A 16,345-nucleotide genomic window follows, 5' to 3' on the forward strand; every position below is an offset into this window, starting at 1 on the left:
TTGATGGTGTTTCAAATTGAAGTCTGTATAACTCTCAGAGGGTACAAATGGAACCAATGGTCGCGGGTATATTTGGTTCCATTTGTACCCTCCGAGTTATAGAGGTCCTTGAATGGTGTGAGAACCAATGATGTAGAGTAGGGCATTCACTACTAGTCATTTTTACTAGTTGACTAGTTGCATAGTTTACTAGTCGACTAGTTGTTTAACTACCTATTATGTTAAAAAATATATATATATATACAGTATATATATTTTGGAAATAAATATTTGTACATTTAAAAACTGTGTACATTGGTGACTATAACTATAATCTACCTGATCTTGAGGCCTACAAAATCGGGGAAAATCGTATCAACTAGTCAACTAGTACCAACAAGGTCGACTAGTGGATTTACTAGTCGACTAGTAAACTAGTCCAGGGGTTCTCAACGTTTTTGGCCGGGGACCCCCGGAAATGCTTTGGCAACGTCTAGGGGACCCCCGCCCCGCCCCCTCCCGACCCCCAATATAAATTGACTGCTACAATAACCTTAAACCATTTTGGGCGGGAACCCCTTTTGGTGTTTTAAGCATTGTTATAATTTAGCTATTGAAAAATAGCACATCTACAAGCTCATAGCGCGCCACCGAGTGGCGCGCTATGAGCTTGTAGGTCTGCTATTTTTGAAAAATCATGAAAATAAAATTTTAAAAAATATATATATATTTATTTTTTTTTGAAAATAATTTGGGGACCCCCTAAAATAATTTGGCGACCCCCCGAGGGGTCGCGACCCACAGGTTGAGAACCCCTGAACTAGTCGACTAGTTGCTTAATGCCCTGATGTAGAGAGACATGAGCAGACACACACTGTGGTCCGGTGAAAAAAGTCAACATTATCATCTAGACCAGAGGGGCGGTTTCTATAGCAACAGTCAACTTGTCTCTACATGAATCTCACTGCATTTGCTGAAATCATAAATTGGGCGAGGATGAGGAGACCGGTATCGAGAGGAGAGAGATGGACGGAGATGAAGGCATGCAGTAATGGATCGTACTGCTCAGATTTTGAACTTGAGTGCAAGTAGTAACACCACCGCCGTGCGCTTTGCAGTACAACTTTACAAAATGTAGATGTCCCATGTTTACTTACAGTAATTAAGTCAATTTGACCTGAGATCAGATTCTAAAAATGTCTTCTACATCCTGACAGTTTTCTGAAAAAGCTATGTTTCTATGTCAGTCGTTCTTCGGTTTTTAAAAAATAGCAGACCTACAAGCTCGTAGATCTGCTATTTTTCAATTAGCTAAAGCATAACATAATGCTAACACCAAAAGGGGTTAAGTCAATTTGTACAAAGGTATTTGCCTCAAAATACTTTGCGAAAAAGTACAGATTATGAACGTTTATTTCAGAATTCATCATTATTATTAGACTATCATTAGTGTGGTTGCCCACACTAATGATACTTTTTTGAGTAACGCCCTTTTTTATTATTCCACCCCCTGTGACGTCATGTGGATCAATCAGAATCAGAATCTACTTTATTGTCACCTCACAGTTTTGCAAGTAAAAACGTGAGTGAAATTAGTTTTTGTGCACAGTTCCCATATTTTTATTTATATATATTTTTTTATTTTTTTTATCTTGTAGATCTGATATTTTCTAGATACAGTATATGATAACTTGTGAAACGGGACATTCTGCATAATGAGTACTTTAAGTACAGTATACTTTTATGCCAATACATGCAATACATTTTGATTACCAGACTTTTACCTGTAGTGTAACAGAGTGCTTCTGCATGGCAGCATTGATACAACATTAGGTGCGAGCTTACACGTGCACACGTTGGTGTGTGTGTGTGTTCCAGCTAATGTGCAGATGTCTCGTCAGGTGTGTGCGTAACCCCAGGCCCCCCAGACCCTGGACTCCTCCTGACCTGTGACCACCCACAGCAGATGGCCACGCTATCCGAGGGCAGCTGGGAGGGTCATGCACATCTGTACTTATGCACGTGTGTGTGTGTGTGTGTGTGTGTGTGTGTGTGTGTGTGTGTGTGTGTGTGTGTGTGTGTGTGTGTGTGTGTGTGTGTGTGTGTGTGTGTGTGTGTGTGTGTGAGCAACGGTCCTAAGGTGCGCAGGTGGTGTGTTGCCGCGTGTACCATGCATGGAATGTGTGTACATTTTGAGGTCGTGTTCTTACCAACGACGCAATCAACATCGCACAAACGAGCCGCGGTGCGGGCAGCAACGAATCTATTTGGCGTGTGAACCCACCGGACCCTCGTGTACCCCCCCCCCCCCCCCCCCACCCCACCCCACCAGGGACCGAGGAGCGGAGGGCTTATTTACAGAAGGATAAGTGCCACCGTGGTGAGACTAATTGTAGCAACGGGACCAGTAGAAACAGCCCTGGGATCTGCCTAAGTCCTGCTCTCAGCATCACAGGCACAACACAACAGCACTGCTTTGGCTCTACCTCTATACCTCTCTCTCTCTCTCTGTCTGCCTGTCTGTCTGTATGTCTGCTTCTCTCTCTCTCTGCCTCTCTCTCTGCCCCTCTCTCTCTCTCTCTCTCTCTGTCTGCCTGTCTGTCTGTATGTCTGCTTCTCTCTCTCTCTGCCTCTCTCTCTGCCCCTCTCTCTCTCTCTCTCTCTCTCTCTCTCTCTCTCTCTCTCTCTCTCTCTCTCTCTCTCTCTGTCTGCCTGTCTGTCTGTCTGTCTGTATGTCTGTATGTCTGCTTCTCTCTCTCTCTCTCTCTCTCTCTGTCTCTCTCTCTCTGTCTCTCTCTCTCTCTCTCTCCCTCTCTCTCGGCTCTGCAGAGACCAAGCTATTTTTAGCACTGGCAGTGCCCTCCCTCCCTATACTGCGCCCGACACCAGCATCGCCACCACCACCAACCGCTGCTGCCGCCACTACCCCTCTCCTCTCCTCTCCTCCTCTCCTCTCCTCTCCTCTCCTCTCCTCTCCTCTCCTCTCCTCTCCTCTCCTCTCCTCTCCTCTCCTCTCCTCTCAGAGCAGTCTGCTGAACCACATTCTTCTGACCCCTCTCGCCTCCATCCAAGCATGACATCGCTGTCGGAAACCTCATATCTCCCCGGCCAATAGTTTGGGAACCGTTACTCTGCTATAACCACATCGGATCAGGACCCCCAGCCCATTTCCCCATTTCCGAAATCTTCTGAAAAGTAACAGTTCGTGACATACAGTATAGGCGCTTTCCACCGGGCCATCGCCGGTGATGTCCACCACAGCTCCTACGCAGAGAGAGAGGCCGGTGATGTCCACCACAGCTCCTACGCAGAGAGAGAGGGACATTTCATTTCAGACACTCGGGTGCACGGTTGCCCTTGAGAGAGCGTCCTCATAGCCAGCCACCTCCTCCTCATGATAATGAGACGGGCCCCCACGGCCGCTGCTCGCCACACGCATGCGGCCCCGGCCTGCCCTCACGCTCCCCTCTCCATCGGAGATAAAGACGCCGGTCCAGAGGAGAACATGGAGGACGTAGAGGAAGGGTTAGGGCAGGCCGTTCCCAACCTGTGGGTCGGAGGCTTACTGGTGGGCCGTGAGGCTGTTGAATAGTGGGCCCCCTAAATAACTGGCGAAAACACGTATGTTAATGATAATTAATCTTACGAAATCTACAGTATGTATGTATACGTAGGCGTCTCCGGCTGTAGTTCACGTATCTCGACCGACCAACTTCAAATGTCTTAAGCATGTTGTTCTAGAGACATTAGCATCATAGCGTGTACATGTTATTTCAGAGACATTATTAGCATCATATGCAGGTGTGTACATGTTATTTCAGAGACATTATTAGCGTCATATGCAGTTGCGTATACATGTTATGTGTAGAGCCACTAGCATCACATGCAGCTCAGTGTACATGTTATTTCAGAGACATTATTAGCATCATATGCAGGTGTGTACATGTTGTTTGTAGAGACATTATTAGCATCATATGCAGGTGTGTACATGTTGTTTGTAGAGCCACTAGCAGCACATGCAGCTCAGTGTACATGTTATTTCAGAGACATTATTAGCATCATATGCAGGTGTGTACATGTTATTTCAGAGACATTATTAGCATCATATGCAGGTGTGTACATGTTGTTTGTAGAGACATTATTAGCATCATATGCAGGTGCGTACATGTTGTTTGTAGAGACATTATTAGCATCATATGCAGGTGTGTACATGTTGTTTGTAGAGCCATTGGCATCATATGCAGCTCAGTGTACATGTTATTTCAGATACATTATTAGCATCATATGCAGGTGTGTACATGTTGTTTGTAGAGCCATTGGCATCATATGCAGCTCAGTGTACATGTTATTTCAGATACATTATTAGCATCATATGCAGGTGTGTACATGTTGTTTGTAGAGACATTATTAGCATCATATGCAGGTGTGTACATGCTCTTCCAGAGACATTAGCGTATATGCAGGTTACAGGGTGGGGGTCGGTGCTGGGCTGTGGACCAATGCGTTTGGTTGCCGGGGCCAATGAGGCAGGGCGGCGTCACGGTGCTCATCTTGTTGCGGTTTTCATTGCCTCTCCCCCTGTTTACTATGCTGTTTACTATGACTCATCACCACCAGCTGAGGCTGTTATAGGACTCCCAGGGAGAGCAGCGCTTTGCACTTTATTCTCTTCTCATGACTTTATTTCCCTCCATGCTACATTCTGAACACTTTATCGCCATCCCCGGCATACTCACACACACATGCACACGACGACGTTCCTCGACTGCATTCCAGACACGCCACAATGTGACCACGTGTTCTGAACACGGGACTTGAACACGTGACACATTGCCAGTGGTGGACGGTAACAAAGTACATTTACTTGAGTTCTGTATAGCCTGTATAGATCACTCCACTATTTCAAAGACAAATATTGTACCTTTGACTCCACTACATTTCTAGGAATGGGGGGGGGAAGTGCATTTGGAATTGACCTCTTATTAACCCATTTTGGGGCGGGAACCCCTTTTGGTGTTTTAAACATTATGTTATAATTTAGATATTGAAAAATAGCAGATCTGCCACTCGGTGGCGCGCTATGAGCTTGTAGATCTGCTATTTTTGAAAAATCGTGAAAATATTTATTTCAGAAAACTGGAGGATTTAGAATATATTTTTTTAAATTTCGAGGTCAGGCCTGAATGGGTTAAGCTCCATGTCTGACGATAGCAGATCTACAAGGTGGTTGTAGATCTGATATTTTCACTATCATTGATTTTTATTGAAAATCTGAATTTTGTCCGTGCTTTTGAATACCTTAAAAAGCAAGTACTCCTCCAATACTAATCCATTTTCACTTGTAGTGGAGTAACATTTGACCAGAAGTAAGGCTATATCTATACTTTGACTCAAGTACTTGTTCCAGCACTGCACATTGCACATTACTCTTAAAAGAAACAGCATCATCTGGAATAATGACATGGCATTTTCCTTTATTTTGGAATTCTCTCAACAACAGCGATCCCGCTCACCTACCTTCATGACCTACTTCCATTCTGTACTCGTTGCACATCACACTACTGCCACTGTGTGTTCTGTGATGCTGATTATATTCTCATGCTGAACCAACCGGTGTGAGTGAATATAAACCATGATGACTCTCTCTCTCTCTCTCTCTCTCTCTTTCTCTCTCTCTCTCTCTCTCTCTCTCTCTCTCTCTCTCAATCACCATCGCCAGTGGGAGAGAGAGGAGTCGCTTCTTTAACCCATTCAGGCCTGACGTCGAAATTTAAAAAAAAAAGTTTTCTAAATCATGACAATTTTCGGAAAGATTTGAGGCACATTTTAACGATTTTTCAAAAATAGCAGACCTACAAGTTCATAGCGCGCCACTCGGTGGCGCGCTATGAGCTTGTAGATCTGCTATTTTTCAATAGCTAAATTATAACATGTTTAAAACGCTAACGCTAACGTGACATGGATGCGTTCCAGGTCTCAATGGATTAAGGGGATATAGACTTCTCTGCCATATGTCTTTACACATGATATAGACTGCTCTGCTATATCTTTACACGAGATATAGGCTGTCTATCTGCTATATCTTTACACAAGATATAGGCTGTCTATCTGCTATATCTTTACATGAGATATAGGCTGTCTATCTGCTATATCTTTACATGAGATATAGGCTGTCTATCTGCTATATCTTTACGGGGATATAGACTGCTCTGCTATATCCTTACAGGGATATAGACTGCTCTGCTGTATCTTTACACTGGGATATAGACTTCTCTGCTATATCTTTACACTGGGATATAGACTTCTCTGCTATATCTTTACACTGGGATATAGACTGCTCTGCTATATCATTACGGGGATATAGACTGCTCTGCTATATCATTACGGGGATATAGACTGCTCTGCTATATCTTTACACTGGGATATAGACTGCTCTGCTATATCTTTACACGGGATATAGACTTCTCTGCTATATCTTTACACAGGATATAGACAACTCTGCTATATCTTTCTGTGCTCACCTGTTTCTTTTTTTTCCACTTTTTCTTTTCTGCGCAGGAGAGTGACATTTCATACTACGATTCAAAAAAGGATTCGGACTATTCTGTGAGTACGGTTTACGGCCTGTGCCCCCACTCCCCCCCCCCCCACACACAGCCCGTCCTCACCCCACCTTCTCTGTCCCTGTATACCTGTACCTGCAGTCTAACCCGGTAATCCCTCTCTTGCCCTGTCACCCTGTTCCCCCGCACCCCTCCACTCCACCCCTCCTCGTCCTATACACAGTGTTTGTGTGTCCCCCCACCCTCCAGTCTGAGCCCCCACCCACCCACCCCCCCGGGCTGTCTATGTCTGTTAGTGAGTTGACACCAAGTTACAGTGAGTCTGTCTGACAAGTGTACCAACCTGTTTATTTATACTCTGTCGTACGACGCGGCCGCACGTCGACGGGAGCTGGTCTGCAAGCATCGCAACGGCACACGACACGAGACGACACGACACGCCGAGATGGCGACGTGACGTGACACGTTGTGAGCTTGTAAACCCGTCTATTTTCGCCGTGGCGACTCCCATCGTACGACGGCGTATAAATCACCTGTAAGGGGCCGGTGTTGTGCATGTGACAGCACCCTAGAGCCCCCCTCCCCCCCCCAACCCCCCACCCGAATTCGATCCGATGCATCCCTCCTCAGTGTGCCCTACTCCCCCAATCTCAAATAATCATTGTGGACCTCAGCAAGGGCTGAGCAAACCCAACGGAATGCCTCTTAGGCCAACCCAAGATGCAAAAGATACACATGCAAAAGATATGACATTACTTTGGACGCACAGGATCCGGGGCTTCCAACCTCCCTCCCCGGCAAGAGGCCCCTGCAGGTAAACCGGTGTTTTGGGTAATGGTCGTCTCTAACCGGTGTGTCACTGGTCTCGCCGCATCGCCTGCAGTCCTCTCCTCAGCGATAGGTCAGGAGCTCACGAGTCCCCTAGCCCTTCTGATTGATTTGCTCTCACAGAGGGAGTGCGAGAATTCCCCAGATCACCAAAGCACAAAAGGTTGAAATAGACAGAGAGAGAGAGAGAGATACAGAGACACAGAGAGAGGGAGCAGTGAGAGAGATATAGGGGGAGAGAGAGAAGCAGAGGAGCAATAAATCACGGTGTGATTTTCTCTTTGTTGCACGCCACTCCTGTGATTAATGATACGGCGCTTTAGGGCCTGTCAGCGCGTCTAATTGGAGCACATCGGTCATCATTAACATGGCACGGCGAGGGGCCAGGGCCCCCGACACACCCTCTGACCCCCGCCGCGCACACCCACAGCCCAACAACCCATCCAAAAGACAGCTATAGAGGTCACGCTAAGGTCACGCCCCCGCCCCGCTCCGCATCACAGCACTGCGTTGGTTCTCTGACGCACGAGCGACGCTTCGACGAGCACCCTAATATAGACCCTAATATAGACCCTAATATAGACGCTTTTTCAGAGTCGGGCCTCTTGACTCTGAGGATCCGAAGGCCTACTTTATATAGTCTTCGACGCAATGGCCGTGTGTGTCGCTTTGCCAAAAGTAGAAGATTGTCACGCTTTGTCCACTTGGAAAATGTATGTCTGGTAAGTAAGTCTGGTATTTGAATGGCGAGCGACACACACACATGTCATACCATTAAGTATGAATGAGCCATGAGTCCTGCTGATGTCCCTCTGAGGAGACATGGTAAGATAAACAGGGGTTAAAAAGAAAGGTGAGTGCATGGTTTCTTAAGCCCATTTTGGGCGGGAACCCCTTTTGGTGTTAGCATTATGTTATGCTTTAGCTAGTGAAAAATAGCAGATCTACAAGCTCATAGCGCGCCACCGAGTGGCGCGCTACGAGCTTGTAGGTCTGCTATTTTTGAAAAATCGTGAACAAGCCAAAATGGGTTAAGCCCGATTCATACTTCAGCGTGCGGCGGTGTCGTGCGCTGGAATCGGCCGGCCTACGTGCTCACATGCAGCGCGTAGGTCGGCTGTCTTTGGCACGAGACTCCACTGCACGCACGACAGAGCATAACTTACTTAATTTACTGTCCTACTTTAACTAACCTCTATTCCGTTTCCCATAATGACCATTTTCGGAACTATTGTATGTTTTTTCTCGACATTGTCAATACAAATGTATATCTTAACATTGTTTGAGTTATCCACTTGCATGTAAGAATAAGTGGCCCTAAATATTGGTGCTGCTGTACATAATTCCGTCATTTTGCCAAAGGGGTGATAATTAGATACACAAAGATAATTGTCATTCAGACTGTTGATGAACCAGATATTCTCATCACGGAGATATCGCTCCATGTTCAAATGCTGCCACTGTGGCTCTGGTAACGTGTGTGCCGCTCACACACACACACACACACACACACACACACACACACACACACACACACACACACACACACACACACACACACACACACCCTCCCTCCCTTACCTGTATTTATTATTGTTATTATTATTATTATTATTATTATTATAAATAATAATAATAATAATAATAATAATAATAATTATTATTATAATAATAATTATAATTATTATTATTATTATTATTATATTGTGTAACCACACAGATCCTTTTTTCCCTTTTGGCCGTTCTTGTTGCTATATGTACAGTACATGCTATTGTATCTATCGGCCTCAGCCCTACATGGAACCTACAGTAGTGTTACTTTTTGCATGTCATTATAGATTAAATAAAATAAAATAAAGAAATGAAAAGCCAGAACGAACGAAAATACATCGCATGGATGCAACTGGGACATGCAACTCCTCAGTGATGTATCCCGAGGTCATCAGGGTTTCGGATCTCGCGAACATCATACCCCTCACTCAGGTGACCCAGCCGGGGTGACCCACTGATCAATAGCTCAATGATTTTTCAAAACTAGTGGCCATAGCTTAGTGAGTAGAGAGGCCGTCTGCACGCCTGGTAATCAGAAGGTCGCCGGTTCACCTCCCAGTCTGCCCAGTATGTGTCCAAGTGTCCCTGAGCAGGGCACTTATCCACTCAGCCAGGACGAGGAGTGGCTCTGAGCAGCCGTCACATGGGCGAAGCTGAAATGGATGAACAAAGGTCTATCTTCCTCTTCTTGTATGGGCTGAAGTGGTTAGAAAGTAGCTATAGCTATAGCTCTCGCTCACACATACGCGCACGCACGCACGCACGCACGCACGCACGCACGCACGCACGCACTTTCTGTCCTCTGTTTCTCAAGTGATGTGGTGTGGAGTGGGCCCTGCCGGCTTGGGTGAAGGTGGAGAATGAAAGAGTCTTCAAAATGTCATCCCTGGCCTCTTCAACCTTTAATTAAACCGTGAGAATGTGGAGATAAAATTAACAAATTGGTTAATGAATCGAGCAAAACAGGTGGCGGACGGCTGAAGAAAATGAACCGATCAGTCTTTCCTGCGTGGATTTATTTAGATCCTAATTAGAAGCTGCTTGGTTAATTATGATTGGGCTCTTGTGGAAAAAAATTAAAGCGTCCCTAACTAGAATGGCTACGACACAAACAAACAGCTTCACGTGTCATGCCATGAAGGGAAAACTAGCCAATCTCTGCTACTGACACATCCTTTAGCCAATCTCTGCTACTGACACATCCTTTAGCCAATCTCTGCTACTGACACATCCTTTAGCCAATCTCTGCTACTGACACATCCTTTAGCCAATCTCTGCTACTGACACATCCCTTAGCCAATCTCTGCTACTGACACATCCCTTAGCCAATCTCTGCTACTGACACATCCTTTAGCCAATCTCTGCTACTGACACATCCCTTAGCCAATCTCTGCTACTGACACATCCCTTAGCCAATCTCTGCTACTGACACATCCTTTAGCCAATCTCTGCTACTGACACATCCTTTAGCCAATCTCTGCTACTGACACATCCTTTAGCCAATCTCTGCTACTGACACATCCTTTAGCCAATCTCTGCTACTGACACATCCTTTAGCCAATCGGAATAACGGTTAAGTCTATGTCGGGTCCGAGGAACCACCCCGGGGTCCAGATGAACCCTTATGGGTCTGTAACTCTGAGAGTGAACAAATGGAACCATTCCTTCGTTCCATCTGTTCAGTCTCAGAGTTATAATTAACACTGAGAATTTTAAAGTGTAAATTGAGGTCCCAACCCCAATTTCCAAAGAAATGTCCAATTGAACCAATTGGACCCTGGTGGGCCCCGGAGCACACACTGAGAAACAGTGGTGTCAATACTAAGGACCTCCCCCCCCCCCCCCCCCCCCTTTTATAATGGCTTCAGAAAAGAAAAGAAAAAAATAATGCAGATCTACAAGTTCACGACTCAAGCTTGTTGCTATTTTTGCTTTTTTTGTTTGCTTTTTCAAATCGACATGCACAAAGTAGGGACACCAGGTTGAAAGCAGTTAAACTGGCACAATGATCTTATGAATTTAATTTGAATTGAAAACATTTCTCTAAAAAAGTTTTTTTAATTGTATTTTTTTTTTTACTTTTCCTCTTCCCAATAGTCCACCTCGCCCTGTTGGCGCATGATGTGGGGGCCCGGGGGCCGTAACCCTCATATTGAAAACCACTGGGTCTGGTACCAAAGATGTCTCGAGTCCAATTAAGTCCAGTCCGATCGGCGGTGCTGATTATTGTATATCTTCTCCAACTGAATTCCCCACAGTGTCTCTCAAGGAGCCGTGTCAGTAGATATCTGCTAAACTAGCATTAATCCAGGGCTAAAGCCATCACCCCTGATGATAAATTAATCAATGCTAAGAAGCTGGGTGCTCCTGAGCTTATGAAGTGAGCATCGGATTCCTGCTACATTAATGCAGCGCCGTTCAGCGGCAGCATTACTTTAACCCATTCAGGCCTGACGTCGAAATTTAAAAAAAAAAGTTTTCTAAATCATGACAATTTTCGGAAAGATTTGAGGCACATTTTAACGATTTTTCAAAAATAGCAGACCTACAAGTTCATAGCGCGCCACTCGGTGGCGCGCTATGAGCTTGTAGATCTGCTATTTTTCAATAGCTAAATTATAACAATGTTTAAAACACCAAAAGGGGTTCCCGCCCCAAAATGGGTTAATGGTTAATGTGGTTAAACGCTAACGTGACATGGATGCGTTCCAGGTCTCAATGGATTAATTGACAGCACTGCCAGCAGACACGGTGCATCTCATTACATTCCTTTGCTCTTAATGGTATTGCAATTTGAATAGTAACGTATTGACTTAAAACAACTTGCTCGAGCCAAGGCTTTGATGCATTTACTTGCAAAGTTTTGCATTGCGTTGCTGTCGGGGCAGAAACCTTGTATCTTCATATTTTAACTTTTAATTTTGTATCACGTAAATCAATCCCCTATTCATCATCCTACTATAGTGTCACACAAAAAATATCTACAAGCTCAAAATGTGCCTTATATGGCTATACGTGTTCGGAACTTGTGGCAATTGTTTGCTAATATTTTAGCTTGAATTCCAGAAATCAGTGCCGGCTTAACCCATTTTGGGCGGGAACCCCTTTTGGTGTTTTAAACATTATGTTATAATTTAGCTATTGAAAAATAGCAGATCTACAAGCTCATAGCGCGCCACCGAGTGGCGCGCTACGAGCTTGTAGGTCTGCTATTTTTGAAACATCGTGAAAATGTGGCGCAAATTTGGAATATATATTTTTTCAAAGCGAACGTTTTTAACTCAAATCTTTGCTTCTGAGGGGTCCCTGGAACAACATATTTTCAGATGGGGGTCGGCAGCCAATTACATATAATTTTTGGGGTCCTTGACGTGAAATATTGAGCACCACTGAAACATGGGTACTTCAGAAAACTGGAGGATTTAGAAGATTTTTTTTAAATTTCGAGGTCAGGCCTAAATGGGTTAATGCCGACATTAGGAACAACGGCTGCTGGAGAAGCGATAAAGCCAGTTAACTACGTGCGGGCCACTGCAGGGGGGGTCAAGTGGGGTAAGGAGTTTGGGACATAATGAGGTCTGCATGCCGCCCGACAAGCGACCGATTGCTGGATGTTTTGGCTCCTGCCGACACGGCGTGTTTATATGAAAGACGAGGTGGAGGCACCGTGGGAGGCCCGAGGGAGCCGGGGACCTTTTAGAAATTGAGTCATTGAAGTTTGAATTGTGAAGTGGTCATGAATCACTTCCATAATTATTATGTTAATGATTTAGAGAGTCGAAGGTACAGTGAGTCAGGCTAAGGGGTGCATGCTGCAATATGGCATTCAAGATGTTCTTCAGACAGGAGAAATATAGAGCAACAATGATTGGCTGGCCTATTAACCCATTCTGGGCGGGAACCCCTTTTAGTGTTATGTTATGTTATGCTTTAGCTATTGAAAAATAGCAGATCTACAAGCTCGTAGCGCGCCACCGAGTGGCGCGCTACGAGCTTGTCGGTCTGCTATTTTTGAAAAATCGAAGAACGACAGACATAGAAAGCTTTTTCAGAAATCTGTCAGGATGTAGAAGACATTTTTTTAATCTGATCTCAGGTCAAAATATGTTAAGTTCAAGTTGTTGAACGGAGTTCAACGTGGATGTTGTTCTTCAGGCCAGAGCTGACTTGTTATACTAATTTTTAAGGCCTTCTGATGTCATCTGATGGTGCCCCGTGGTGAAACCATCATAAACTTTCCAACTGGAAAGTTTCTGAGATTTGTGGTTATATCGACTCCCTTTCTGAGGAAATGTTTGGACGTCGGAATGATTATGTATTGTACATGATGATAGAAGTCGACAATTGGGATACTCATGATGTTGCCTGCCGTTGATCTTTTCACCTGACAGTGAGGCGTTTCAAAGAGAGCGGGCTTAATACATGCAGTGGAACACCTTGTTCTCCATATACTGTAGTTACATTCTCTGCAGAACATGCAGCACCCTGACCATTCTGTAGGGGGCGCTAGTGCAGCGACGGATATCATGCTCCTCGCTTATAGCGTTGGGAATAATCGTTAATTTCAGGGACTCGAGTCATTTCGTTTCCCGGTCCTTAAAAAGATTAGCTGAAATAATGTGTTAGCCATTCACCGCTCAGCCAGTACTTCTGCCCCCCCTCACCTTGTTCTGTCCAATGGCGAAAGATGATGTCCACTCAAAATGTGCGTTTCGCCACTGACTGTCTGAACCCTGTGTCACCAGGCTTTCCAGGAAAACTGAACGACTCGAGGAACGATAAAAGACAGAATCACACCGAAGAACCCATCACTACTGGTTTTCCTCCCACGAGCATTGCCAGTTGTGTTCATTAGGTCGCATTCACACCTAACACCGGGGCTCCACCGGGCGTGTCAGCGTTGCATCTCCGTCACCGTCAGGGAATGTTCCCTTTTTGAGTGGTGCAAACCACTCCAACAACTGGCTTTGTACCCGTGTACCCGTGTACCCGTGTACCCGTGTTTGTTCGTACCAAAAAGACGAGCATGGTTACTATGGTCACTGACATTACGTCAGACCACAGCTGATCAGGCTATATAAGACCTTGCACCACTCAGTTCACACGGGTGTGATTTTTAATCAATGAAGGGTGGCTCCACTGCCCGCGTTGCGTGACTGCATTAAAATTGCCCCGGTTCGTTTTTTGACGCACGCGACGGAGACGCAACGCGTCCGGTGGAGCCCCGGCGTAATACTTCTGTAGACTCGATGCGAATGAGCGGAGAAGTTGGGATTCTTGCATATGTAATTTGCGGCGGTTTGCCTTCACACTGCGCTGTCATCCGCAGCAATTGGGAACGCAGCAGGGACCTTTATCAATGTGTTCCATTCATAAACTACACAGTGAAATCTATGGTGTTAAAATAATACTTTGAGTAATAGTTAGGACGTAAAATTAGGGTAACGTGTGTCGGGGACTAGACATCTCTCTCTGACTCTTGTCTTGTGTGCACACGCGCGTGCGTGTGTGTGTGTGTGTGTGTGTGTGCACGCACTGTTCTTTTGGGCATGTGGAGGCACAGCGCAGACAGCAGCACAAAATGAATCCGACCTCCGTTTACAAGTTAATCGACATGAAGAAAGTTCCCACTCCCTCCCCACACAGTGACAGCAGTGACAACACTCCATGTTTACGCACAGACGGACTGAATATTCTGTACACTACAGTGTTTCCTTAAGCAATTGATTAATGTACTCGTCCTCATATTTCAATGAGGGCTTCAGTCTCCTACTCTCCTTATTTGCCCACGTCTATCCAAGGTTAAACGGGACATCTTTGCGCTGCGTAAAATGAATATCCCTTCTCCGTCTCCAACTGTGTTTAGCTTAATTTCCTTTTTTTGCTGCGGATTGCATTCCCACCTGCACCGAATCAAAAGTAGAATGCGGTTCTTTGATGCGCATTAGGATTCGAATGAGGCGTCACACCTGCCAAACGAAGCGCACACTTTCCGACAACGTGCAGCAGGATTCGTTTTAATCGCAGTAAAGCTTTCTGTTGTGACGGCGACCTTCATTGTAGCGCCCAGCCAAGCCTGAGGAGGATTTAAAACCTCTGGTCTGTGCAGGGCAGGAACTTTAGCCCGGTGCGGAACTGGGAAGGATGGCGTGTTCCGACCTCTGCATGTGGTCCGCCCGACGCGCCCTTCCGGTGAAACTCCTCACTGTTAGGTCAAAAGAAGCAGCTGCAGTAGTGGAGGATGACAGACTATACCAATACGAGAGGACGGCAATGAGTACATTGGAGAGAGAATGAGAACAAACTTACCATTTACTGTACAATTCATCGACTCTTGGCCTTGACCAATGTGGATGCTAAATGACGTACAGGTATCAGTGTTCATTGATGCTGTTGCAGTGTGTATCATGCATCGGTCGTTATGGCTACCATTTGTATTGTTTATTGGGCTGATTTCATCAACTGCTCGTCCCGACAACAGCTTGTAATTGCAATTTAATAGTCAATTAAAGCCAGGCCATCAATCAATTTCTGCTCTGGACATGGGGTTTTGATTTAATCTCAAACCAAAAAACAAACCGTTTTTATCATGTCAAATCCAATTAGCCTGCACCGCTCCAAAATGTGTGTATCGGAGTGCTACAGATGTAGCGATCATATAATTCAACACATTCAACAATGTGACAGTGATTTTAACAAAAGTTCTTGTTTGTAAAGATTGCAAATGTAGTTTCAGGCACAGCAAGAACTTCTTGCTGTTCAGGCACAGCAAGAACAGCAAGAAGTTTAAAAATAAAAGGCTTTTGTTTTTTCAAATGTTTGTCCCTTCACTCGCCCCTTCCTTTCTTCTTTTTGTTTTAGGTTGTTTTGTTTTGCAGCATCTTAAAAATAGCCCGAAATGAATTGCTAATGGGGGATAGATAGGAGCACGACAAATGATGTGGGACTTCTCTGATGTGGAGAAGCAGTTAGTTAGCAGAGAATTGACCTTGAGAAAACCTCCTGGGCTTTCATCCGTGTGGATTGATATATATATATATACCCACTTCATTTCTGATTTCTTTCATTTGAGTTTCTATTCCCTCTGACAGGGCAGGGTCTTAGGCCTCACTCACACGGTCGCTGCAGACTAGGCATGCCACGGTATACCGAATTTCGGTAATACCGCGACAGGAAAAGCCACGGTGTTGATACCGTGAGATTTCCGAGCTGACGGTATTTTAATACAGCGTCGGTGGGCGGCGCATGCTGCGCATATGCAGTGCAACTCCACTCGCAGACTAAGGCAAAACATTTATTTTCACCACACAGCTGCAGTAGATTGAAAAGTTGCTTCCTACCTTTGAGTTAGTGTTGCTGAAAGACACCCAGATCCAATTGTATATTCCATATTTCCATATGTAGCCTACTATGTGTGAAGTTGT

The 16,345-nt window shown here is 45.1% G+C and overlaps 1 protein-coding gene across 1 annotated transcript in view; it reads left to right on the forward strand.

Moving 5' to 3' along the window:
• The window catches only part of cacna2d2a (calcium channel, voltage-dependent, alpha 2/delta subunit 2a), a gene marked incomplete at its 5' end in the record, with an annotated part of 334,563 nt that overhangs the window by 167,606 nt on the left and 150,612 nt on the right, over nucleotides 1-16,345 (forward strand). Inside the window, one exon of the mRNA XM_079510575.1 lies at nucleotides 6,538-6,582. Coding sequence (XP_079366701.1) covers nucleotides 6,538-6,582 — 45 coding nt within the window. The remainder of the gene's footprint in view (nucleotides 1-6,537; nucleotides 6,583-16,345) is intronic.

Source organism: Electrona antarctica (genome assembly GCF_951216825.1).
Source record: "Electrona antarctica genome assembly, chromosome: 9".
Classification (NCBI taxonomy): Eukaryota; Metazoa; Chordata; class Actinopteri; order Myctophiformes; family Myctophidae; genus Electrona; species Electrona antarctica.